The sequence below is a fragment of the Pollicipes pollicipes genome, unplaced genomic scaffold (assembly GCF_011947565.3).
Source record: "Pollicipes pollicipes isolate AB1234 unplaced genomic scaffold, Ppol_2.1 Scaffold_4002;HRSCAF=4701_pilon_pilon_pilon, whole genome shotgun sequence".
NCBI lineage: Eukaryota > Metazoa > Arthropoda > Thecostraca > Pollicipedomorpha > Pollicipedidae > Pollicipes > Pollicipes pollicipes.
In genome coordinates this window covers 2,487,769-2,514,154 of record NW_023596420.1, presented here as the reverse complement: position 1 = coordinate 2,514,154, position 26,386 = coordinate 2,487,769, and the positions used below count along the sequence as shown (strand labels likewise).

At 60.2% G+C, this 26,386-nt stretch overlaps 2 protein-coding genes across 2 annotated transcripts in view; both read right to left on the bottom strand.

The window, feature by feature from the left end:
• Positions 1-585, bottom strand: part of LOC119094085 (kinesin-like protein Klp98A) — a 52,937-nt gene extending 52,352 nt beyond the window's left edge. The window contains exon 1 of the mRNA XM_037217162.1: positions 445-585. Coding sequence (XP_037073057.1) covers positions 445-470 — 26 coding nt within the window. The 5' untranslated portion in view covers positions 471-585. The remainder of the gene's footprint in view (positions 1-444) is intronic.
• A 146-nt stretch (positions 586-731) lies between these two features.
• LOC119094084 (kinesin-like protein Klp98A) overlaps positions 732-26,386 on the bottom strand; it is a gene marked incomplete at its 3' end in the record, with an annotated part of 119,607 nt that continues 93,952 nt past the window's right edge. Inside the window, exons 6-15 of the mRNA XM_037217161.1 lie at positions 24,820-24,933; positions 24,340-24,459; positions 23,156-23,325; positions 21,014-21,231; positions 20,195-20,370; positions 17,182-17,317; positions 16,566-16,654; positions 12,840-13,020; positions 7,896-8,073; positions 732-933 (exon numbers count right to left, since the gene is read on the bottom strand). Of these exons, the coding sequence (XP_037073056.1) occupies positions 732-933; positions 7,896-8,073; positions 12,840-13,020; positions 16,566-16,654; positions 17,182-17,317; positions 20,195-20,370; positions 21,014-21,231; positions 23,156-23,325; positions 24,340-24,459; positions 24,820-24,933 (1,584 nt within the window). The remainder of the gene's footprint in view (positions 934-7,895; positions 8,074-12,839; positions 13,021-16,565; positions 16,655-17,181; positions 17,318-20,194; positions 20,371-21,013; positions 21,232-23,155; positions 23,326-24,339; positions 24,460-24,819; positions 24,934-26,386) is intronic.

Here is a 26,386-nt window from a genome sequence, read left to right as displayed (position 1 = left end):
CTGTTAACGGCTGCCAGTGCGCACGCGACTGGTGTCAGTGACGCAGTAAAACCCGGCTACGTTTACATCCGTCGAAAAACACCTAACGTAACAGGTCTGAAAACCCAACCATGCGCTCTGGTGTTAAAACGCAGTGCAAAGCGTACCACACAGAGGTACTATGAGCATATGACAACCTCAGGTAGCTCATCGACCACGTATTATAACACGGTGCCAAATAAGGGCGAACTGTGACACCACACGAGCACCGCTTTGAACTGTCCCATCAAATGAGGTCGGGGACGCCCCTTTATCCGCAACCGGGCTTCCCCACACAAACCGCAATCAAGCCAAACAGCTCATTACGCTGCACGCCAAACGGCCAACACCAACACCCCTTCCCGCGGAGGAAATCCCCGAGCCCCGCCCTTCCCAACACTGCGGCAGCTCGGCAGCGGCACTCACAGCTCGTCGTCCTCGCACAGCTCCATGGGACTCTCCAGGCTGTCGCCCTCGCTGTCGGCCGTGTCGGCGCCGGCCGGGCGCGGCGCCTCGCGCAGCGACAGGGCGCCCGACGTGTCGTGTGCCGCCGAGGGCGATGTCAGCGGCGTCAGCGACGGCGAGCTCGGCGGCGGCGAGCCGGACGTGCCGCTCGCCGCCGCCGCCGGCCCAGGCTCGGGCGCCGGCGAGCACCGCCCGGCCGGCTCAGCCGGTCCTGCGGCCACGGTCAGCACGATCGTCGGCTCGTCGGCGGAGGCGGAGGCGAAGGTGGAGACGGCGGCGGGACTGAGGCCGTTCTCTGGTGGCGCGGCTGTGGCAGCGGCAGCGGCAGCAGCAGCGGCGGCGGGGGCGAGAGGCGGGCCGTCGCCAGGTACAGAGAGCCGTGCTCGCGTAAGACTCGGTTCGCTCGGCTGCCGGAATCGGCACAGCTCGCGCGAGCTGCCCCACGAGAGCCTGCGGATCAACAGGAAATAATTTCGTGACCGCCTTGTTGTGTCACGCACTGTCCTCATCCCGGACGACGTACAGTGCCGATGTCGCGTATGACGTGGTTCAGTTGGCGCATGCACGCACGTACACACGCACAGTTCCACCCCCACCCCCCGCCCAGCAAAGTTCGCGCACAGGCCGCAGACCCGCCTCGCCGATTGGCAGACAGGCAAAGGCAGACCCTATCTAGTGCCGACGGTGCGCAAATGGGCGCTGTCCTTCACTCTGCGTCGGCGACGACACCATCCTGTCGCAACCATCCAGCGAGTCACCGGGAGACGACTCCAGAGCGGGGGGGGGGGGGGGGGGGGGCGATAGGAGCGGGCGCGGAGCACGCGCGGCATCTGCGATAATAATGATTTGTGTCGGAGCGCATCGGCCGCTAGGGTGACTGGGTATTTGTACATGCCGAAGTAACCCGGAATGTCCCATCATTGTGGTGGACACATATCCAGCCCGGCGGCGGACAGACGCTGCAGTGCCTGGTATAGGTACATGACAGACGCAATCCGGGTAGTCGGACATGGGAGCCGCCAATCATGCCGCACCCCAGGAAATGCTACACCTCGGTAGCCAGAATCGCTACGACTCGGCAGTCGGTATTGCGCAGTTCCTCCTGGAGCGGCTAATGTCAGCGTGTCAGCGTACCGTGATGGCACGTGCGGGCGCTGTACACGCGGCCTGTGCCACGACGCATCACAGTTACCTCCGCGGCCCACACCGCGACGACGCCCAATTGCACGGCGACCGTCTTAGTTGGCCTTAGGCTGTGTACCTGATCACACCTACTCTGCAGCGCTGGTTTATGGCGCACTTAGCAGCAGAGGTCATCGTGACGTCGCCTGTCCCTCCCCACTCTGTGACGGTGTAAGGGTCCACATCACTGGGAGCTCGCACGGCGTCGCCGACAGGAGAGGACGCCTTCGTGGCCGGACCCGCGCAGTAGCGAGACAGACAAGGCCGGCAATCCGCATGCGCACGACGTGCTTCCTGGATATCAGCTGAACAAGCTGCGTGTTTCCAGGTCCCTGTGCTCCGCCAAAACAGAACAGAACTGAATGAGCCAACGAAAAATGTGTACAGCTGAAGATTGAGCCGTAAGGTACAGCAAAAGACGCTTAGCACAGCGAAACCTAAACCCAGGCTGACGAAGTTAGCGTTATGAGCTTGACGGCGTGCGCGCGTGACACTGAGCGACACTTCAGCTGGATCGGCGCTTAAGTGCTGACGAACGCCCGTACGTTGTAATGATGAATTTTGATAGTCCTGTTCCAACTCAGCGATCTGTCGGGCGACTTGGAAACCTGGTGAGTGCCTGGCCATGCGCAGAATCAGCAAACGACCAGGACGAGTGAGGAGAGTAGGTGGGAGTTGGGGCTGCGTTCGGCGCGGATCCAAGTCAGCATGATTGAGCCACCCACTCATAAGTTGCAATAAGTTCACGAATGCAACTCGGCTGGGTTTTCATGCTCCATCCCCGAGAAATAGCCAATCTATGGCCAAATCGATATCTCCCTGCCCAGTCAAATCTGTGGGAAGAATTCTATTATCCGCTGAGGGCGTGTGAAATTGACATATTCTTATCGGGCGTCGCGAGGCCAAAGCGCAGCGCCCAGGTCGCTGGAAGGCTCATTCGCGTCTGGCGGCAGGCCTGCTGTGGCTGACGTGCGGAAGTCGGCGGGGAGCCATACAAATGCATGATGGATGGTGTTTTTAGTACATCCTTGCTAAATTCGCAGGTGCTTTCTAAAAAAATCAACGGAGATCGCGAGCCAGGTCATAAATTATACAGCATAGTTCACATAAGACCGAGCCAGCGTACGACAGCGCCTATCCCTGCCACCCGGTCCCCGTCCTGTCACCGCGTCCCCGTCCTCTCCGTACGCCTATCACCGCTCCCCGGTCCCCTCCGTACGCCTGTCACCGCTCCCCGGTCCCCTCCGTACGTCTGTCACCGCTCCCCGCTCCTCTCCGTACGCCTATCACCGCTCCCCGGTCCCCTCCGTACGCCTGTCACCGCTCCCCGGTCCCCTCCGTACGCCTGTCACCGCTCCCCGCTCCTCTCCGTACGCCTATCACCGCTCCCCCGGTCCCCCCGTACGCCTGTCACCGCTCCCCGGTCCCCTCCGTACGCCTATCACCGCTCTCCGGTCCCCTCCGTACGTCTGTCACCGCTCCCCGGTCCCCTCCGTACGCCTATCACCGCTCCCGTCCCCGTCCCCCCCCCCCCGTACGCCCATCACCGCTCCCCGGTCCCCTCCGTACGCCCATCCCTGCTCCCCGGTCCCTTCCGTACGCCTATCCCTGCTCCCCGGTCCCACTCCCGTACGCCTATCACCGTTCCCCGGTCCCCTCCGTACGCCCATCCCTGCTCCCAGGTCCCTTCCGTACGCCTATCCCTGCTCCCCGGTCCCCTCCGTACGCCTATCACCGCTCCCCGGTCCCCTCCGTACGCCACGTGAGGGACGACCTTCTGGCTTTTAACACCTCGTGCCAACATATTTGAAATGGTCAACATCAGACAAGTGGCAGCCTCCGATTATTCGCAAGAACTTGAAGCTACCATCCACTGCGACAGCCTTACCGTACACCAATTTCCCTTGCTACAGCAGAGCACATACACACTGTTGGCATGTTTAAGACGCAGCATCATTCCACGCAAAATCCGCTCGGCGGCCTTACTCACACAAAGCTGGACTTCACGCCGCCTTATGCAGAAGAGGATGAGGCGACCACTGCGGCTATGTCGTTCACAAGCAACGCACGCCTGCATAAGCCAACCGAATGGCACCATTCAGTACGGCCGCAAACCGCGTTACACTCAGAATTCCACCCTGTGGGACACCGCTGGTTTACAACGATCTTCTGCAATGCGTGTCTCCTACTAGAACTTTAAAGGGACGGTCAAGAAGGCAGATCGCTAAGAACCATCCCTTGTCACAGCGCACGCCACACATGTAATGTTTCGACCTGTCATTACGCAGGTGGTGCCGAAGGTGCCCGGAGTGCCGAAGAAAGGGAGCTGCACCCACTCCACCACAACGCATGACGATCTCACCCGTGGCGGGTGGCCGTGTTATCCGCCGGCCGTCAGCGTCAGCGTCAGCGTCAGCGTCAGCGTCAGCGTCAGCGCCAGCGCCAGCGCCAGCGCCAGCGTCAGCGACAGCGACAGCGTCAGCGACAGCGACAGCGTCAGCGACAGCGACAGCGACAGCGTCAGCGACGGCGACGGCGACGGCGACGGCGACGGCGACGGCGTCGGCGTCGGCGTCGGCGTCAGCGTCAGCGCCAGCGCCAGCGCCAGCGTCAGCGCCAGCACCAGCACCAGCACCAGCGTCAGCGTCAGCGTCAGCGTCAGCGTCAGCGTCAGCGTCAGCGTCAGCGTCAGCGTCAGCGTCAGCGTCAGCGTCAGCGTCAGCGTCAGCGTCAGCGTCAGCGTCAGCGTCAGCGTCAGCGTCAGCGTCAGCGCCAGCCGCTGACCCTGCCGCTGACGACCGGCGGCGCTCAATCAGTATCGACCCGGGCGGCAAAGGTCGGCGGCCCGACCGAGCGAGCGCGGGACGACCGACGGGCCGACCGCGGAATAACAGCCTCACCCTCTCCGCTGCGGGGTCGATGTGGCGTCCCGCCGGCTGGCGCGCTACCGTGGCCGACCACTCGGCCGGCTCCCGGCGGAGAGCGTGTCAGCGTTCGCACTGCGGCAGGGGGCTCCCGCGGGGCATGCCGAGCCTCACCGGTCAGCGTCGGGAGCACGGGGCTCCCATCGGTCCACGTCAGGAGTACGGGGCTCCCGCCGGTCCACGTCAGGAGCACGGAGCTCCCACCGGCCATGTCAGGAGCAAGGGGCTCCCACCGGTCCATGTCAGGAGCACGGGGCTCCCACCGGTCCACGTCAGGAGCACGGAGCTCCCACCGGCCATGTCAGGAGCACGGGGCTCCCACTGGTCCATGTCAGGAGCACGGGGCTCCCACCGGCCATGTCAGGAGCACGGGGCTCCCACCGGTCCATGTCAGGAGCACGGGTCTCCCACCGGTCCACGTCAGGAGCACGGAGCTCCCACCGGCCATGTCAGGAGCACGGGGCTCCCACCGGTCCACGTCAGGAGCACGGGGCTCCCACCGGCCATGACAGGAGCACGGGGCTCCCACCGGTCCACGTCAGGAGCACAGGGCTCCCACCGGGGGCATGCCGAGCCTCACCGGTCCACGTCAGGAGCACAGGGCCCCCACCGGGGGCATGCCGAGCCTCACCGGTCCACGTCAGGAGCACAGGGCCCCCACAGCGGGCATGCCGAGCCTCGCCGGTCCACGTCAGGAGTGAAGGTCACTGCATCATATTGTGACTGAACGCGACGACCAGACGGCGCTCAAGCCGGGCTTGACCACATGGCGAGAGGACGGTAGTTGAATCACGTACTTCACGGCTAATTGGATAGAAAAGGTTATCGGGGTCCACGGGCTGGAGCACGTCAGATTAAGCCGCCGGCCAGGCCCTAACTCTCTGCCAGCGCAACTAACGAACTGCACCTTCCGGCACAGGTCTCGTGCCTCGGGGCCAGGACGCCGTGGCATTCAAGTATTCAAGGTCGTACATCTCAGAATGTAGCACATCCAATATCAAGACCTTTGGTAGTCATTTAAGCCAAAGCTTTATCCAGACCTTTAAATTCCAATCTTGCGCAATGAATTTTCACTTGCCCTTCCGTGACAACACACCACAGGTTGTCACGCTAGCCGCGGCTACGATGTCACGCACCGGTAAACATGCACCGGTACGTAATGGATCGGCAATTACAATAACAAGGCTTGACAGAAATGCTACCACAGCGCAGATGCCACGAGTGGTTACCACGAGGGGTTAACTACTCATGGTGCCGATGCGTGCCGGCACAGTCACCAGCGCTGCAGCTGGCCCAATTAGCTACACATGCAGATCAGCCTTATTTGGCTGTTTCACACCAGATATACGCTCACGTTATCAGCACACGTTCCGAAATGTGTAAAAACTGCTTGTGATGAGCACTCACCATACTAATGCGGACATTTTCTAATAGATACACACGGTAAAGTTACCACTCATCACGCATCCACGAACTAAATGTCATTACTTATACGGTACGTGCACTAAAGATGTAACACATTACGGTGCCGTCGGCTTTCGGTCCCATCGTGACCAATCAACTAACGGTCCAAATATTATTAAATGGATTCCAAATACAGGTCAGGTTCCAGATAAGCATAGCAAATACCAACGCCACATTTCATCACCGGACACAGGTTAAATCCTGCCATTTCAACTACACGAGTCCGGTCCACGCCGAATTGACCAGAACTTCCAGCGCCAAACACCTCGGCGCTGTTGACCCTGATCGTCAGCAAGACCCCATGCGCCCAGCAGAGATCACTGAGCCCACTTACAGCGATCTGGGGTGCCGTCGGTCCCGTGTGGCGGCACGCGGTGCAGCCCACGCACCCGACGCTGCAGTGCCAACAACCGCTGATGGGATTTGCATGTCCGGGCTGTTAACGGCCGGTGGCGAGCGCTCCACTCGGAGACGGCGCTCGTACCGAAGCCGACTCGCCCCTCGGGACCGGACGGCGAGAAGCGGCACGGCTGCGACGGCAGCGCCACAGCCTCCACGGAGAACCCCCGTGCCCCACCACCGTGGGAGTAGCACTTCCGACACAGAGAGAAACCTGACAAGCGTTCAACATGGAGCGACACAAAAAGCGGCGAACGCTCACCGCGGCGGTCGGGCGCCGTGTCACGCTCGACCGAGTCCCCTGGCGACTCCCTGGCGCGACACAGGCGTCCCGAGCCCAGCAACGTGCCGATCCCGGCGCCGAGGCCGGCCCGCACCTGGAGGCGCTGCGCCGCGGCGCGCTGAGCGACGGCCGCAGACGCGGCGTGTCGATGGCGCCCGACAACGCCCATCCCCGGCCGCAACTCGGCAAAGGTCAGGGTGCCTAGCCCGGCACAAGATACAGGCGCCAAAGGTCACACCCCGCCGCAGTGGCCAGGCAATGGCTCGACCAAAACTCCGGTCTCGGTGATCGTGGGATGGGGCGGCAGCAGCAGCGCTGTGACTTATAGAGAGGTTGGGATATAAATGACCGGTCACCACGCCCTCAACGGGGGAAAAATGACCGCGACGGTATAGATCGAGGAGAGGGGTTGAATGCAGTAGCCAGATACCCAGACAAAATTCAGCAAGCTGTCGTACTTACGTACTGTACGTACTAAGTCAGGAAGTCCAGCAGTTCGACGTAATATTACCAAAAATTAACACAAATTTGGTCGATTTATTACGCATGCGGCGGGCGTGCCATGCACATCGCATCTTAAATCACTGATCAAAGCGCTGGCGAACGCTGCTGGGATTAACTTCTAAATTCCACCAGCGATTGCCAGGTAGGAGCGCGCCCCCTTCGATGAATTATCGGTTCCATAACCGTCACGCGTCGGCCAACGGGCCCAGTCTGCCAACAACCTATGAGCGTCTCGGTCTACCCCGGCAGCCGCCGTCTACCTCGGTCTCAGCAGCTGCGGTCTCCCCAGAAGCCGATGTCTCCTCCAGCAGCCGCGGTCTCTCCCAATAGTTTCGGTCTCCCCAGCAGCCGAGATCTCCCAGCAGCCGCGGTCTCTCCCAACAGCTCCGGGCTCCTCAGCAGCCGAGGCCACCCGATGGCCGAGGACCACCCATCAGCCGAGGCCTCCCCTGCAGCCGCGGTCTCCCCCAACAGTTTCGGGCTCCCCAGCGGCCGAGGCCCCGGCAGCCGCGGTCTTCCCAACAGCTCCGGGCTCCCCAGCGGCCGAGGCCCCGGCAGCCGCGGTCTTATCCAACAGCTCCGGGCTCCCCAGCGGCCGAGGCCCCGGTGACCGTGGTCTTCCCCAGCCCCCCGCGCCCCGGGCGACGCCCACTGACCGTTTCTCGGCGGCCAGCAGGCTCTCGACGCTGCGGGCGGCGGCTAGCTCGCAGGAGGAGCGCGAGAGCACGGACAGCCGCGAGGAGGCGCGCCGCACGCCGGCCCGTCGCAGCCGCGCCGCCTCCGCCGGACTGTTGTACCGGAACATGCAGCTCTCGCCCAGCGTGATGACGCAGCCTGGCGGCGGGGGAGGCGACGGTGTCACGCCCGCGACCGTCGCAATCACGGGCAGGAGACATCGTCACGTCGGGAGAGGCAAGTCGCGAAGAGGGGGAGGGTGCTACCGTGAGGGGCGGAATTCCCGCGGGAGTGGGGAAAATGACATTACAATGGATGAGGGGGAAATGGCTCTGGTGGAATGATGGAGCAAATCATGAGGCAAAACATGGCGACAAGGGGCACTGCGCTCCCACGAGGTATGGCCTGTGATGAGATGAGGGAAAACTGTCAGCGGGCAGCTCATCCTGCGGACGATAACTAGCGCGAAGTGGACGCATAGGGCGATAGGCAGCAGAGTAGAGCAGATCACGGGTATTGAGTGAAGCGCACCTCAAAACCAGCCTTCCCTCCCTGATAGGTCATAAGTCATCACAGAAACTCCACGCGAAGCTCCGACACTCACTAATCAAGCCGAAAAGTGACCTTAGGAAAATAATGAGGCGTCGCGACACACGTCACAGTGGACACGCTGGGCGCGGCGCGTCGTTTTCCATGCCCAGCACGGTGTTCTGCTCCAGAATACGCGGTCGGCCAGGCGGGCGACTACACGGCGTGGAGACGGCAGGCAGCATCACGTGCGCCGGGCGGACATACCGGCTTGACGGAAAGGGGAACCTGGGCGTGCGTGCAAGCCGAACAAAAAAGAACAAAGTTCTGGAGACAGTGTAACCTTTTTTGTTCGGAAGCCACCACTGGCGTTATCAACATGCCCCAGGTTTGTGCATAGGCCCCAAACTGCACCAATAAATGACACCAAAAATGACAGCATAAAAAAGGCAGGCTCCGTGACGTTTTTACCATATTTAGCTGCAGTATATGCTGCATTGATTAAGCTCTTTGAGACAAATATTCAGCCTGAGTCGCACGCAAATGTATCACGGTATGAAGTTTTGGCATTCGTGACGAGCGTTTTCTTGTGCTATGACTTTCCGTCACTGTTTTATCTAATTGTGAGCGCATCTTCCATTTCCCTGCAAACATGTCAAGTTAAAAAAAGCCCCCAACGGCAGCCTAGAGGGGCTTCGTGAGCATTAGGCAAACCATCCGCGGGCAGCGACAGGTCTTGGTCCGAAAGGACACATTTCGCCGATTTCATCATGAAATCTTCCATATACAGTGTACATAAAAACAGAACAATCACAATGTACCAGTGTTGAACACATGACCATCCAGCTACATGTCATTAAAACCATATCGTGCAAAACCGTTGTCACACACATCAGACTTGATGAAAGCAAACGTCATTTGACAGCAACATGGTGGCGTAACCAACTACGGTGTCACTCCTCTCACATTTTGCATGCTAAGATAAATCAGGCGCGGCCTGCGGCCTGGCAATAGCATCACACAGCCGGTGCAGCATGGCAGCACGACATACCATGCATGATCAAACGGCCCCCACGGCGCGAAACAAACGCAACAACTACTTTGCCACCCTGCAACAGGTTTCACCGATAGCAAACGACACCGACAGCGAATGGCGGCGAATGGCAATGGTCACCACACCATCGCACCAGGCACCGCGCCTCGACTTCAGCCTTATCGTGGATTCACGACGCACGTGGCAAGCACCGATCCAGCGGGGCCCCGTTCTACCCTCCCTTCATCGTCCGCTGATGTCCCTCCTCCATCCAGGTCACGAACTTACACCGGGCGCCGCCGCACGTCAGCCGTGCGGGGAGCGCGGCGCCGTAACAGGTGAGGCAGCACTCGCCGCCGGACGATATCAGCGCGGTCATTACCGGCCCATTCGTCATCGGTCGTGGCAGGAGCCGACCCCATTACCGGTCGGCGACGGCCCTTGAGCGTCGCAGCTGGCGGCCCGGTTGTGAATGGGTGACACGGGGCAGCGCGCCGCCTCAGCGCGGTCCGCCCTGCATAACGGACAATGGTCCGCCGCCCTGGACACCGGACAGCAGTCCAGCGGACAGCGGTTACCGGACACTGGACAGCGGTCCACCGACGAGGACCACCTGGAAGCCGAGCTCGGCCGGAGGGACGCTGAATACGACCGGCGAACGTGCAGAGCGTGATCGATACGGACCCGCGATGCCGCCACCGACAGACCCGCATAAGCGGTAGTGCGGAGTCACGCCCCAGCACGGTGACACTAGCCGTTGTGTTGTTGTGACGATCGACGTTCTGTTACCGTGAAGCTGGGTGCTGCGTTGCTGAGCGCCGGGTATTGTGTTGCTGTGCGCTGGGTCTTGTGTTGCTGAGCGCTGAAACATGGGCGTTGTGTTGATAAACGCTGGGTGTGTTTTGCTGAGCGTTGGGCGTTGTGTTGCTGGGCGCTCTGTTACTAAACGCTCGTTGTTGTATTGCTAAAGGCTGGGCGTATGTTGCTGAACATTGGGTGTTGTGTTACTGAGCGCTGGGCGCGAGTTGTTGAGCGCTGAGCGTCGTGTTGCTAAATGCTAGTTATTTGCTGCTTGGCGCTGGGCGTTTGTTGCTGAGCGCTGGGTGTTATGTTGCTGGACGTTGTGCGTTGCGTTGCTGAGCGCTGGATGTTGTGTTGCTGGGCACTGGGTGCTGCGTGGCCCGGCGGTGCTTCGCCGCCGTCCGCCGGTGACGGATGCGTCTGGCTGTCACCAGCCGGGATAAGTAGTGTCCGCGACCCCAATGAAGCGGACGTGATGACTAGGCGCCGAACACAACCGTGACGACCCGACGCCGAACACAGCCGTCACGACCCGGCGCCCGACACAGCCGTCACGACCCGGCGCCCGACACAGCCATGCGGCACGTGGGTGGCGCAAGTGGTGCGGCGGCCGTCGTGCTAAGCCAACAGGCGCTGCGAACGTGAGCGGCTCACGCGGCCGCGGCTGCCGGGCTGGACGTCTTCGGAGGCTGCCCTCAGATACCGCGGCCGATCTTGCCGTGGGCACAGCAAGGTTGGCATGTCCGGCGGCTGAAACTGGTTTCTGCCTCTTTTAGACCACTATCGCTTTCACTGGGAAAGCAGTATAAGCTGGGCAAGCTCCAAAAACCGTAATATTTCTTTGCTTAATAACTGTTATCATGCAATCATGTGTGTTATTCGGCCAAAAGACACATAACGCTCTGACGCAAGAGTACGATCAAACTAGAGCACATTTACGACAGTTGGTACAGCGCTTAGCACCCGAGCCTATGTTCCACAGCCAGAAAGCATGGCTTGTGAAAGCACAACTGCTCCTTCTTAAGCCACTTGCAACGTGCCACTACTCAGACGTCGGAAAGTGCTGCATTGTTGCCTTTGTGATATGTGCTCCTGCACGCTGACAATGGCATGTGCCTCATGACAATGCCAGACCATTCCAAGACTCGTTGGGCCACTGCTCGTTTGGTGGCTCGCCAGTCTGCTCTGCTGATATTAAGACTAACCCAGTTTATAGCAGTTTAATGCTTGGTTTGCCACCGTACATTTGTACCGGCTCCGTCTCTGTGACGCAACCGCCATTCCGCATGACACCGCGGCTGGTTCGCCAGCGGAGGACACCCCGGGCTAGCCGGACTGGGTCGCCGGCGGAGGACACCGCAGGTCAGCCGGGCTGGGCCGCCGGCGGACACCCCGGCCAGCCGGGCTGGGTCGCCGGCGGAGGACACCCCGGGCCAGCCGGGCTGGCTCGCCGGCGGAGGACACCCCGGGCCAGCCGGGCTGGGCCGCCGGCGGAGGACACCCCGGGCCAGCCGGGCCAGATCAGCGGCTGGTATGCGCGTCCAGCAGCGGCCGCGGCCCCAGTCAAAGACGGCCGACTGACAGAGCGGCTCGCGCAGCCATTGCCAGATGCTCACTGAGCCGCTGCCACTGTCAGATGCTCACTGAGCCGCTGCAGTTGCCAGATGCTCACTGAGCCGCTGCCACTGTCAGATGCTCACTGAGCCGCTGCCATTGCCAGATGCTCACTGAGTCGCCGGCATTGTCAGATGCTCACTGAGCCGCTGACATTGTCAGATGCTCACTGAGCCGCAGGCATTGTCAGATGCTCACTGAGCCGCTGCCATTGCCAGATGCTTACTGAGCCGCTGGCATTGTCAGATGCTCGCTGAGCCGCTGCCATTGCCAGATGCTCACTGAGCCGCTTGAGCCCATTCGTCGTCTTACCAACACTACGCTGGCTGTGACAACCGCATCTTTTTCAATTCTCAAAAGCCATGGTTGTGTGAGCGTGCGGGAAGACGACATGCTGGCTTTCGGGGCAGGCAGGTGTCCGTGCCCTAATCTGATTATAGATCGGCAAGGCTTATCTTGATAGCGATGGTAGGCCCAGCGGTCAGTATCTCTGACCTGTGGGGGAAGGCAAACGGTGGCCAATGCCGTGTCCGGCACTATAGCGATGGTAGGTCCAGCGGTCAGTATCTCTGACCTGTGGGGGAAGGCAAACGGTGGCCAATGCCGTGTCCGGCACTATAGCGATGGTAGGTCCAGCGGTCAGTATCTCTGACCTGTGGGGGAGGGCAAACAGTGGCCAATGCCGTGAGGGAGGAGGGAGGGGTGAGGGGTAGACAGCCGTCTGTACCCTGCGTGAGCCGGTGGACAGAGGTCAGCATTGCTCCTGCGGAGGAGAGTTCCACGACATTAGTGCAACAATACGAACTTCAGAGGGGAGTGCTACATTATGTCTACCGCCAATACTTCGAGGCGGGGGAGTCAGCCATGTCTACCCTGCATGAGCGGGTGGACAGAGGTCAGTTTTCCTCCCACAGAGGCGAGGGGGAGGGCCAGTCCGTGCCGTGCTTACCCTGCGTGAGCCGGTGGCACCGCTCCACGTCCGTCTGGTCGACGCTGCACACGGCGTCGCCCACCACGTGCAGCTCGCCGCCCGCTTCGGTGAGCGTGATGACGCAATGGCGGGCCGCGATGCCGCCGCCCTCCAGCACGATGTCGCTGTCCGGCGCTGCGCCCAGGGTCGTGCGCTCAGACTGCAACGGCCACAGAAGCACGCGGCCGGTCACGGACGGCCATCGTCAGGTGCAGACGGCCTGTCGAGGCATCGGAGGCGGACACGGCCAGGATAGACACGGCCTGTCGAGGCATCGGAGGCGGACACGGCCAGGATAGACACGGCCTGTCGAGGCATCGGAGGCGGACACGGCCCGGATAGACACGGCCTGCCGAGGCATCGGAGGCGGACACGGCCAGGATAGACACGGCCTGTCGAGGCATCGGAGGCGGACACGGCCGGGATAGACACGGCCTGCCGAGGCATCGGAGGCGGACACGGCCGGGATAGACACGGCCTGCCGAGGCATCGGAGGCGGACACGGCCGGGATAGACACGGCCTGTCGAGGCATCGGAGGCGGACACGGCCGGGATAGACACGGCCTGTCGAGGCATCGGAGGCGGATACAGCCGAGATAGACACGGCCTGCCGAGGCATCGGAGGCGGACACGGCCGGGATAGACACGGCCTGTCGAGGCACCGGAGGCGGACACGGCCGGGATAGACACGGCCTGTCGAGGCATCGGAGGCGGACACGGCCGGGATAGATACGGCCTGCCGAGGCATCGGAGGCGGACACGGCCGGGATAGACACGGCCTGTACTGGCATTGGAGGCGGATACGGTCGCGATAGACACGGAGCACAGCGTGGGCGGAGACGGTCACAGAGGAGTTGGCCAGGTAATGCCCGGTCCGCAGAGGTCAGACAGGCAGAGATAGATTTGGCACAGAGAAGTCGCAGATAGGTCACCGAGGACGGCGGGTACAGGGGGTCACGGACGGGCCGCAACATGTCAAAGAATAATTCATGAGTCACACACCCAGCGCTTTTGTGTTTTACTTTCCCAACGGTTCGTTGGTTCCGAGCGGAATCTTACAAAGCATTCCCAGTTTCTGAAAGGAGTCCAGTTACTTTCCAGTGCTTGTCATCTTCCTATCTCATTAAAAAAACCCAGACTTGCACACCCAGGTAAATATAAACCAGCATAACAACAAGCTATAAAATGCCGCATTAGGTGGAACAAATACAAACACAATTTCCAGAGTGGCCAAGCCACCTTACAGAATGTCAGGACGGCTCGACAAAGCCACCTAAGTCCTCCTGTCTCAGCCGTGGAGATGCAACAAGCCAACATCACCGCTGAAACCACGACGGCGAACACGTCCTCGTCGAATATCGACGCAGCCCAAGGGAGCCACTGCGCCGCGCCGGTGTCCCTCGCGTGCCCCAGAGATTTCAATTAAAGTTCTGTGCCTGGCGAGGCTCGCAGAAGTTTGGTGGGCTGATGCGAGGCGCCGGTGTAAAGACAAGTCGCTCCATCCAGCGCCCAGTAGCCAGCAGATTCTACGTTTGAATGTTAGCCGACGGCGAGCCTCTGATTGCCGCAGGCGAGTTGAACACCTTATCCGAGCGATTCGTTCTGACTGATAATCAGAGCGACCGCAACAGTTCAGGCCCCGGGGCGTGCTAGCACAAACGGCACTCGGTTCAAAGGGCCCGGTGCAGCATATTATGAATGTTATCGACCGACGGTACGGCGCACAACGCGATCCAACTCGACCCATTCGGCTCAGGTTCCACAGCGCTCTAGACGGCTTGAAATGAGCAGACAAGGGAACCTCGGGACATATCTAATGGATGGTAATCGGGAAAGAACGTAATGGAAAGCAAATGGCAGCCCATGCACTGCATATCCCAATAAAGGCATGAGTGCCTGGCTTCGTGCCTGTCCTGGGCATGTTGCCGTATTTATGGTCGGGGATTCGTCGCACCTCGGTTTCACTTCCAAACTATTCCACGGCGATCGGGCTGGCGCCGAGCGGAACGGCGGGGCATCGACCGGCGCTGGGACGGCTGATGGGCCGGGCGGCACCAGTCCATATTGCGGCGTCGCCCATCCCCCACCGTGGTGACCACGGCAGCGTCCTAGCACCACGCATGGCGACGAAGGTCAGGGCACAACAGGCCGGGTTCGGAGCTGCGCCGCCGCCGCCGCCACCGCCGGGTCCGGCCGCGTCCCATCGCCTGATGGACCGCCGCCGTCTCGGGGCGGGGGGAGCTCCGGGTCACGCCCAGGTCCGGTCCGTTCAGTCGCCGCCCAAACCACACGGCGCGACGGCAGCAGCCGGACGGCAGACGGTCAGACGGCAGCAGCCGGGCGGCGGACGGTCAGACAGCAGCAGCCGAACGGCGGACGATCAGACGGCAGCAGCCGGGTGGCGGATGGACAGACGGCAGCAGCCGGACGGCGGACGGTCAGACGGCAGCAGCCGGGTGGCGGATGGACAGACGGCAGCAGCCGGACGGCGGACGGTCAGACGGCAGCAGCCGGGTAGCGGATGGGCAGACGGCAGCAGCCGGACGGCAGACGGTCAGACGGCAGCAGCCGGGCGGCGGATGGACAGACGGCAGCGGCCGGACGGCAGACGGTCAGACGGCAGCAGCCGAACGGCGGATGGTCAGACGGCAGCAGCCAAGCGACGGACACAAACTGGCAAGAAGTCAGTGACGCGACAGCTGTTACTTCTACCGCTGCGTTTGCACCGCCTGATGTTTCCCGCACTGAAGATAGCCTACTCTTTATGCCGGCCACCAGACGAAACCGGGGAAAATGCGGACGCTTCTGCCCTCGGCAGTGGCCTTCCTGCCCTCTGCCGTCTGCCGAGCATCCGACGCCCCGGGAGCCTCGTGCCGTGGCATGAGTGAGCCGGCGCAGCCCGGCGCGGCGGCCCGCCCTGCCGGCGCCGGTGACCGGCCTGATGCCGTCTACATACAGCCACATGCTGGCCGCCGCGACGTGAAATACGACGGAACCTAGGACAATCACGGGCGAAATCAGACTCGAACGGTCCCGGAATCACTTTACACACTTGCAGCGCATCACAAGCCTCCCACGCAGCTCTCACAGAGAGGATGAATGCAAAAGGGTCGCAATGCTCCCATTCATTTGGCTCCGCGAAAAGCCACTGTTAACATACAAAGTGAACATTATGTATGACAAGTCTCAACACTCACCAGGATGTGATACAACGACCCCACAGCCAACAGCGCATCTGTTGACACACTGTAGCAGGCATGCGACACCTCATACGACAATACCACAACACCAGCAGAGCAACGGAGCCGTTCACTCATATAGCAAGTCACTTACACAATCTTCTCTACAGCACAGGCATCAGCATCATCGTTGGTCGCAGACCAGCTTCCCACCACCAAAGACCATTTCATGGTAACTGGTCGCTTCGCTCAGTAAGTTTCCGTCGCCGTCTGTATCGGGGGAGGGAGCCCGGCCGACCGACTAACGACGGAAAGTCAGACCTTTACACCGACGCGTTCGGCTTGAAAAGGGCAGCTTAAGTTAGCTGGGGGTAGGTGATTGGATTTCAGCAGTAGTTTCTTCGCCGATTACTCTGGCCAGTGGTCTCCTCGTTCTATTGTTTTGTTTTTATCTACATTATCGTGTCCCAGATCAGAGCACGTGGCGATGATAATTACGATCCTTATTTTGATGTGAGTTTGTCACCTTGAGCTGGTAGAGCGTGATGCCAGTGCTGGTGAGGTCGTCGTCGATGCCGATCAAGTGAGGTCGATCCGAGTCGAGCACGACTCCCACTGAAACACCGCGCCAGCATCAGCCCTCGGCTGGCTAGGGTCGGGTCACACCAGGCACACTCAAGTCACTTCAGGTCGTATCAAGTCAGGTCGGGCCAGACCAAGCCAAGTGCGCTCGCATGGGATCGGGTCGAGTCGGGTCGGGTCGACCCCGTCACTGGAACTGGAACCGTCGCCCGCCCCCCCCCCCCCCCCTCCCTCCCCCATACAGTGCGCGCAAAGCCCCGGACCGGGAGGATTTGGCAACGGAGAGCTGGCCAGCTTCGGGGCATTACCGCGTGAAAGACGGCGCCGCATTAACATCGGCGCCGAGCACCATGAGCGCCATTCGTCTTCGGCGCAGATCGGGCCGGGCCTGGCCGGGTACCGGCCGTGATGGCCACCCTGGCGGCGGCCGGGGCGGCCGGGGCGGCCGGGCCTGGCCGAGTACCGGCCGTGATGGCCACCCTGGCGGCGGCCGGGGCGGCCGGGGCGGAGGGACCGCTCGCCGGCCGATACGCCGGGGAGGGACGGACGGGGAGCCTCACCGCCCGATTTCCGCAGGCCCAGCGTCTTCTGCTCCTGCAATATCTTCTGCGTCTCGCCCCAGGCCGCCATCCACTGGTTGGTCATCTCGTCAGCGCGCGCCTCCTTCTCCTGGATCAGCTCCAGGGCGCGCGGCGACTGCCGGAGAGCGGCGGACCGCAGTCAGCTGCCGGCTACCGTACCAAGCACAGGGAGCAGGGAGGCACGGCACCAGGTCAGGCGCCGGCCGCAGGACACACTGTCTAGAGCTGACAACTGCCGGGGAGCGGCGCGGACCGCAGTCAGCTGCCGGCTACCGTACCAAGCACAGGGAGCGGGGAGGCACGGCACCAGGTCAGGCGCCGGCCGCAGGACACACTGTCTAGAGCTGACAACTGCCGGGGAGCGGCGCGGACCGCAGTCAGCTGCCGGCTACCGTACCAAGCACAGGGAGCAGGGAGACACGGCACCAGGTCAGGCGCCGGCTGCAGGGCACACTGTCTGGGGCCGACGACTGCCGGGGAGCGGCGCGGACCACAGTCAGCTGCCGGCTACCGTACCAAGCACAGGGAGCGGGGAGGCACGGCACCAGGTCAGGCGTCGGCTGCAGGACACACTGTCTAGAGCTGACGACTGCCGGGGAGCGGCGCGGACCGCAGTCAGCTGCCGGCTACCGTACCAAGCACAGGGAGCAGGGAGGCACGGCACCAGGTCAGGCGTCGGCTGCAGGACACGCTGTCTGGGGCTGACGCGGAGCTAGGTCAGCAGGGGCCCTGCGAATGGCATACCACAGGCACAGGCAGCAACCGACAGCAGCAGGCAATGGCTGACATGTTTATCATCGTGTTACAGTGTACAGCCCATGGTCTGTCTCTATGTCCCACGCTGTTATAAAAACGTAATGTTAAATGGATGCTTCCTTGTCATACGTTATTGCATGGATAGCCTAATCGTTTACAGTTCGATGGCTGCACAATGCAATGACTGCGAGAAAGCAGTCATAGGATAGCTTTTATCCAATTGTCCCCACCTGAACTCTATTAGTAGTCCGATATTGTGGATTTGCCTTTCAGCATATACATTACTCCATCTAATATTCCCGATGGCTTAAGATGGAGGAATGCTACTTTCAAGCAAGTAAAGTTAAAGTTGAATATATAAGGTCCTTGCAGTGCGCAGATATTATTTATATTTATATCATTCCTCGCCGTGGTATTTGATAACTTTTGATCTCGCACCCTTGCAGAAAATGCAAAGACCTTTCTAGGAGCGATATTCACTTATACATATATACCGTGCATAATTCTTCCACATCATCCTTTTTCGTAATCACAGAAGAAATCAATGGTAAAATTTCCGAACTTATCTTATACAAAAGGGCTGAGTCGAGAGTTGGGCTTCCTTCGGCTAAAAAACTATTTAGATGCCTCTCTTCGTGGAAAAGCAAAACCTGTCCGATACCCAGCGGATGTATTGCCTCCCTCCCTCCCTCCTTCCCCTTCCCTCCTTCCCTCCTTCCCTTCTTCCCTCTTTCCCTCCTTCCCTCCTTCCCTCCCTCCCTCCCTCTCCACAAGCACTAAGGCAGATACCCACAGTTTTTATTTGCCTACATAACTCTTGAACAGTACGACTGGGGGCAGGCTTACAGACTTAAATATCTTACCTTATCTTTGAGTATTCGTTGAACATCTAATAAGAACGTGGCCTGGTATTAAATACCTGGCCCATGGCAAGCTGATTACGTTCGATTGATCACTACCTACGCCGTAATGATCACTGTATCTACAAAAGGCCTGCGCCCATCTGAGTAACTGCTACAACCGAGCCCTGATCTTCACATGGTAACCAGCGGGCGTCACACAGACCCGACGGGGCTCCTTCCGAGCTCATGAAGCAGTCGGTGCGCACACGGCGGTATGTGCCCGCAGTGCCATCTGTAGGGCGTCGGTCGATCCTGAAGTTCCATGATAGCGCCGCGCCACATCGCACCCCTGCCTATCGCACCGGCGAAGTCCAGGGGGTGAACTTCGCCCCTGTCAGCCGGCGATGGATGCCGCGCACTCGAAGCGGTGCCACGCCAGGATTGACTTGGTACGAAAGCACGCCGGACTTCGCATGTACTGGCCGCAATTCAACCCATCCACTATAAGCTCTGATGTTATTGTTGGGACGCCTCTTTAAATTAATCCCGCGACAACGAGTCCTCCCCCCTCCCCCTCTCCCCACCTTTAATGAAATAAACAAAACTTACTAGACACAGAGGTACCTTAAGCACCAAGTGTTCTTTAGTGGGCGCAGAACAAAGCTACCAGAGCCACCACAAAAACATGAAGTGAATTTCACTACAGTTGATCATTAAGACTTGCGATCTTGACTTCTAAGGATATTCGAAATTACCAACGGTAAATACTTACAAAGATCAACACCCATATCAAGTAAACGCCACCTTTTTGTGATCCACTGGCGGCTAACTGCGGCCAATGGCGTACAACGCGTCGAACACAGTGCACCTGCGATGTGCTTGCATCACATACCTTTGAGACGACGCCGACATCCCGGGGATGATATGGTAACGAGCCTTTTACAGCTTGGAACTCATGGGCTTAAAATTACATCACAGTCAGGCCAACATTCCTGAAGGCATCAACAGAGGTACCTGCTCACAGCCATGGCAAGGGTCAGGACATGGGCCTCACACACCCGGCTTATCGTCGGTGGTGTGGGTATCCCTGGCACAAAAGGCGGCGGTTCAAAATCTGCTAGCATTTCCTTAAAAGGTAACGAATTGCAAATAGCCTAATCTGGTGGTATTAACATCATGTGTAGCCATTATGCAAGCTCAACTATCCATGCACATACACAGTGTGGTGGCAGATATGCCGACCAGTTCATCGCACTTCATCTCACAACCAAATGGTTCTAACTACCATCCCGTCCTCTTACAACCGGACCCGCTCCCATCCCCGCCACGGCCTCCGCCTCCGCCTCCCCACGACCCCACCAGCCTCGGTCGGACCTGCGCAGGCGTGTCCTCACCTCGCCAGCGCCCTCGATAAGCGCGCGCAGCCGAGCGATCTCCTCCCTCAGCGCGCGGATCAGCTGCACGCTCTTGTCCTCGTTGACGGTCGGCTTATTGACGATCGACTTGGCGCGGTGTGCGTAGCGCAGCGTGCTCAGCGTCTCGCCGTAGTTGACGTCCGCCGGCGAGATGGCTGCCGCCGGGGGGAGGGGCACCCAGTCAGCCGCCCGGCCGTGGCGCACGCGCCGGGGCGCCGCTGCCGCGACGCTGAGGCAGCTGCTCAGCTCGTCCTCGGTACGCCTCTACATCTCGCGCGCACCCATTGAAATTTAATTTCTTTACCAGATGTCTCTTTAATGTAACGGAACGTTGCGAAATAACCCACGGGACCGACCCTAGGGCGCAGGGTGCCAGGCAGACTGAAACCTGGCATCATTTGTATTGTGTCTCTAGCATTCTCCACGCACATCACTGTACGTCTATCCACACGGCCCGAAAGCGATGCGGATAACCGGTGAAATCGTTCTGGGAGCGAGCCACTGCTCACGACCGAATGCGGCGGCGACCATACCCGGGCCGCCCAGCAGCCCAGCACGCGAGACCGTCCAGAGCATGCGATCGCGGCCCCTCCTGTTTGCGGTCATACCGGCACGGCTACATGCCAGATGCAGCAGCCCGCACCGCGTGCTGGGCTGACAGGGCCTCCGCCCACTGTCTCTCTCTCCCCCGGATCCCAAACACGGCCACATGCCAGATGCTGCAGCCCGCACCGTGTGCTGGGTCGACCAGACCTCAGCCCACTCCTCCCCCCGACCCCACCCACAGCGTCCGCACACCTGCAATCATCACCGTCTTGGCGTTGCCCCCCAGGCTGTCCTTGAGCAGCCAGGTAAGCGTCGAGTCGCGGTAGGGCACGAACGGATGCGGTCGGCCGGGCCGCACGCCCGCCTCCGCTAGCGCCGATATCACAGAGCCCAGCGTCACCAGCGACTTGTTAATGTGCGCGCCCTCGCGCAGCCGGGAGCCCGTGGCGCCCGTCGCCTTGGCGCGCTCACTGCCGGTGGTGACAGCACGGTCAGAGGTACACGAGCAGCAGTGTCGGCACGGTCAGAAGTACACGAGCAGCAAGTCGGCACGGTCAGAGGCACACGAGCAACCAAGTCGGCCACGGTCAGAGGCACACGAGCAGCCAAGTCGGCACGGTCAGAGGTATACGAGCAGCCAAGTCGGCACGGTCCAGAGGCACACGAGCAGCCAAAGTCGGCACGGTCAGAGCTACACGGTAGCCAAGTCGGCACGGTCAGAGGTACACGAGCAGCAAGCCGGCACGGTCAGAGGTAACACGAGCAGCAGGTCGGCACGTCAGAGGTACACAAGCAGCCAAGTCGGCACGGTTAGAGGCACACGAGCAGCCAAGTCGGCACGTCAGAGCTACACGAGTAGCCAAGTCGGCACGGTCAGAGGTAAAGAAGCAGCCACGGCGAGGTACACGAGCAGCGGGGGGGGGTCCAGGGGGGGGGGGGGGGGGTCAGAGGGGGGGCGGAGTCGGCACGTCAGAGGTATAAGAACAGCAAGGGCACGGTCAGAGGTACACGAGCAGCAAGTCTGCACGGTCAGAGGTCACAAGCAGCCACGTCGGCACAGTCAGAGGTACATAAGCAGCCGCGTCGGCACGGTCAGAGGTACACGAGCAGCCAAGTCGGCACGGTCAGAGGTACACAAGCAGCAGTGTCGGCACGGTCAGAGGCACACGGGCAGCAGTGTCGGCACGGTCAGAGGTACACGAGCAGCCGCGTCGGCACGGTCAGAGGTACGCGAGCAGCCAATTCGGCACGGTCAGAGGTACACAAGCAGCCGCGTCGGCACGGTCAGAGGTACACAAGTAGCAGTGTCGGCACGGACAGAGGCACACGGGCAGCAGTGTCGGCACGGTCAGAAGGTACACGAGCAGCCGCGTCGGCACGGTCAGAGGTACGCGAGCAGCCAATTCGGCACGGTCAGAGGTACACAAGCAGCCGCGTCGGCACGGTCAGAGGCACACAAGCAGCAGTGTCGGCACGGTCAGAGGCACACGGGCAGCAGTGTCGGCACGGTCAGACGTACACGAGCAGAAGTGCCAGTACGGTCATGGCAAGTAGGTGACATAGTCAGGGGGCTCGCCCGACAGGATGGATACCGGGCTCCAGGGAGAGGGCGGGAGGGGGGGGGGGGGGCGAACATCTCCAACAAAGAGCACGAGGTTAATGTGATCAGCCATGCCACATTTGTCATATTTGAGACATGTCATCATTTGTAGGTCATGGTGTAACTCTTTGCATGTCGTTGATTTCAGCGGACCAAGATCCCAGTGACCGATATATTGTGACACCATCGATCGCGGCATGACACAGCGTATTCGCGCCAATCGATCGGCGGAATCGGCTTATTTATTCGGCAATGTGCTTACACGTCTGGAGGTGACATGTACTTCAAGCACTTCGCGCGGGGGCTTCCCAGTCAGGACTCGGTTGGTAGCGATGAACAGCTGGTGCCGAACACATACAAGAAAGAGTAAAGCGGGGATAAAAACAAAACGGGAAAATTGTGCATGTGACAGCCGGGTTTTTTTGTCGGTTACTTGGATCAGTCTCAACATGACAGCGCAAGTCCAAACAAAACGGCACGCCTTGCAGCTGTCTATTAGTGAACGAATACAACCAGAGATAGAACAGCGGTCTATAAAAAGGAAACGGCCAGTATGCCAGCTGTTTTGGGCCACTTATCTCGATAAGTCGCACCACGATGAGACAATGTTCAAACAAAGTAGCGTGGTTACCAACCGCATATCAGCGAGCAAAAACCACGACAACTGAATACAAGGCCACCAAAATGTGCGGCGCGGACCCCACCACACGTTGTTAGTGGACCCGGTCCTGACCCATCCCAGGAGCACACGGGGCTCCACCGTCCACACTTTCGGACCCTGCCACCAGGCCCACCTGCCAGCAAGGTCGACCAGGTGAATCTTGGACGTCTTCTCGCTTGGCAGGCCCTCGACCAGGGCAGCCTGCGTGAATGTGATTGTGAAGATGGCATGACTCCGCGAGCTGGTGTCGTTCATGCCCGTGCTCGCCGTGGTCCGGTGCGTATTGCCCCGCTCCATCAGCTCCTGCCGGCCGGGCAACCGGTGTCAAATCAGGTCAGCTCAGGTCAGGTCAACTCAGGTCAGGTCGAGCCAGCTCGCGCCATTCGCATCTGATCTGGTTGTGGTGCCGTAAGTGCCGCCCTCCGTCATCAGTTCGCTTGCCCCGCCAGGACTGTCCGGTCGGGTCAGGTTACATCAAACAGATCACGTCAGACGAGGTCAGCTCACGACAGTCGTGCCCGCACCACCCAGGTCAACCGACCTCATCCGCTCCTACGGGCCGGCAGACTCTGCGCCTGAAGCACACAGCGGGGTCGTGGGGACATGGCTGACAGTGGCTGCACATGAGGAGCAGTCAGGACAGGAGCCGGCAACACAAATACACCCCGCCGACAAGCAACAGAGCGCGGCGCTGGCGGCTGCAGCGCGCCGCCGGACGCAGCCACGTCCGGCCAGACTGCGACCGGCAGGGTGGTCCAACCCATCCCATCCCGTCCCATCCCAGGCCCCTCCCTGTGCATCTGCGGGCAGCCCAAACGAGCCCAACCGTCCCAGTCGTCATTGGGACAAAACGACGCACTCAGCTGCTGAGGCTACATGGCACCGCCCGTCTCTCACCCTGGTAAAAAGGGCGGGCACCGCGGAGAATCGAACCCTGTACCTCTGGTTTTCCAGACGTGCGGCGGTTAACGCAGACGCGTTAACCAAAACATTATTGGCACCCTTTATATCGGCACCCGCCCCAGCCATGGTGCTGGAAGCTGTGGGGTACCTTGCACTCTACAGGGCAGCTCAGAACAGTCCCGAGTCATGCGCCGACAACGTAGCAGCCAGCGGGGCCGCCAGCCGTGGTAGCCTAGACAGCAGGCAGAGCACACTGAGCGCGTCAGCATGTAGCGCTCGGTCGCTACCTTGTCGCCGCACCCATGCAGTCTCAGGGGCAGGTAACCGCGCCATGACAGGGCGCGACTGCAGGGGGTCATGCGGATGAAGTGCCACTTAATCGCCGGCGCAGGACGAGGATCGGCGCCCGCTTACCGATATGTCGACGTAAGAGGAGACCAGATGTCGGGAGAGCTCCTCTACATACGGCCCCGTCTGCGGGTGCTCGCGCACGCGCAGCGAGTGGCTCTGCTGGTCCTGCAGCAGGTCCTTCACCTGCGCACCGCAGTCAGCGCAATCAGACGGACAACAAGGCGCCGCTCAGTCACGTCCGTACCGCGCAGAACGGAGCGCCGTTCGCTGCCACGCGCGACGGCTCTGCCCGCCCACCCGACGACACTGCACCGGCCCGCAGAGAACGGTAAACGTCGGCACCTGTCGGCTCCAGCCAGGGCGATGCCTGGCGGCACGGCTCCGCAACATCACCCGCGCCACCCCTCCCAGGTAGCGCGCCACCATTGTCACAAGCAGCGGCAGTGGCCCGCAGACCCGACCGCCTCGGACGATCGGCGTATTTCGCCGCCGCCGCCGCCCTGTCGGCGTCGCAGCAGTCGCGGCGCCAGGCGGGTCACGCACCTGTTCGTTGTAGATCTCCAAGTAGCTGACCTCGGTGCGATAGCGGACGTCACACGAGCTCTCCATCTTGTCGAAGAGCCGGTAGCAGATACGCGGGATCAGGCCCCGCTCCACCTGCAGCACGGCCCCCGTCAGCGCTCAAGGCACCCAGCCGGCTACACAACCGAGCGCAGCAACGGGCCAGCTGTGCGGCTCAAAACTGCCCTCGCCGCATGGTGCGACCAGGCCCCTTTGCACAGCACAACACGTCCCGGCTGCACAGCACAACACGTCCCGACTCCACAGCACAACACGTCCCGACTCCGCAGCACAACACGTCCCGATTACACAGTACAACACGTCCCGACTGCACAGCACAACAGTGCCGACTGCACAGCACAACACGTCCCGCTTACACAACACAACACGTCCCGACTGCACAGTACAATACGTCCCGACTGCACAGTACAACATGTCCCGACTGCATAGCACAACACGTCCCGCTTACACAACACAACACGTCCCGACTGCACAGTACAACACGTCTCGACTGCACAGCACAACACGTCCCGATTACACAGCACATGTCCCGACTGCACAGCACAACACGTCCCGATTACACGGCACAACACGTCCCGACTGCACGGTACAACGCGTCCCGACTGTCCGGCATTTCACTGTTCCGGCTATACAGCGGCATGCCGGCCTGCCTGCGTGGTTACGGGACGGCAATTCTCGACCGAGCCAAAAACTAGTTGTAAGCCACTGAACGACGGCGACAGTCGTACGCTTACAAAAAGGTGAGAGGCGTATTCGCAGCGCACCAAAAACGTGTCACGTTACGTGGTTCCGTGTAGACTCTATGCTGGACATGTTCGCAGCGCAGCAGGATGCAGCAGCGCAACTTAGCGTTTTCGTAATTTTCGTGACTGCGCAAGCAAGATCTTAGCATTTGCGTCCGTGCGAGTGCGCCACCGATGGAAACTGTGAATTCTGATGTTTGTAATGAGTCGCACTTTTTCTTCTTCACCCGCCATCGGTTGTGGGCGCACACGCTACTCTGTTCATATGTGAACCTGCTGCGTTATTTCTGTCTCGCTTCGATTAAAGGGAGTGTTTCACATTTGTATGAGGTTTGGAACTGAGATAGCCATTTGGAAGATCGTGCGTTGCAATTTGCAGTCCTGTCCTTACGATCTAAACCCCTCCAGTTTCTGAACTACACGCACGCGAGGATGTGCGGGCTATTTCGAGGGAACTATTTAAAGCTTACCCATGCACTCATGATGCCATAATAGTCATTCAAATCCTGTCATTTCCAATTGTCACGCGGCCATGAAGGCCAATACAAATATAATTGTTGAGTTGTTCACAGCTGCCGTTCGTCAGCGCGATATCCAGATGTAACGGTCGTCCACTGGCTCTAAATCAAGTTGTGCAAGGCACGATGACGTTGTCAAACAATGATGCATTGAGGAGCGTGGTTACTTAACAGTGTTATCGTCATGCCTTGAGTAGCCTTTTCCACTTGAAAATATGCCACCAGCTAAAAGTTAGCTTATTTCATCCCATCTGATGCTTGCATCAG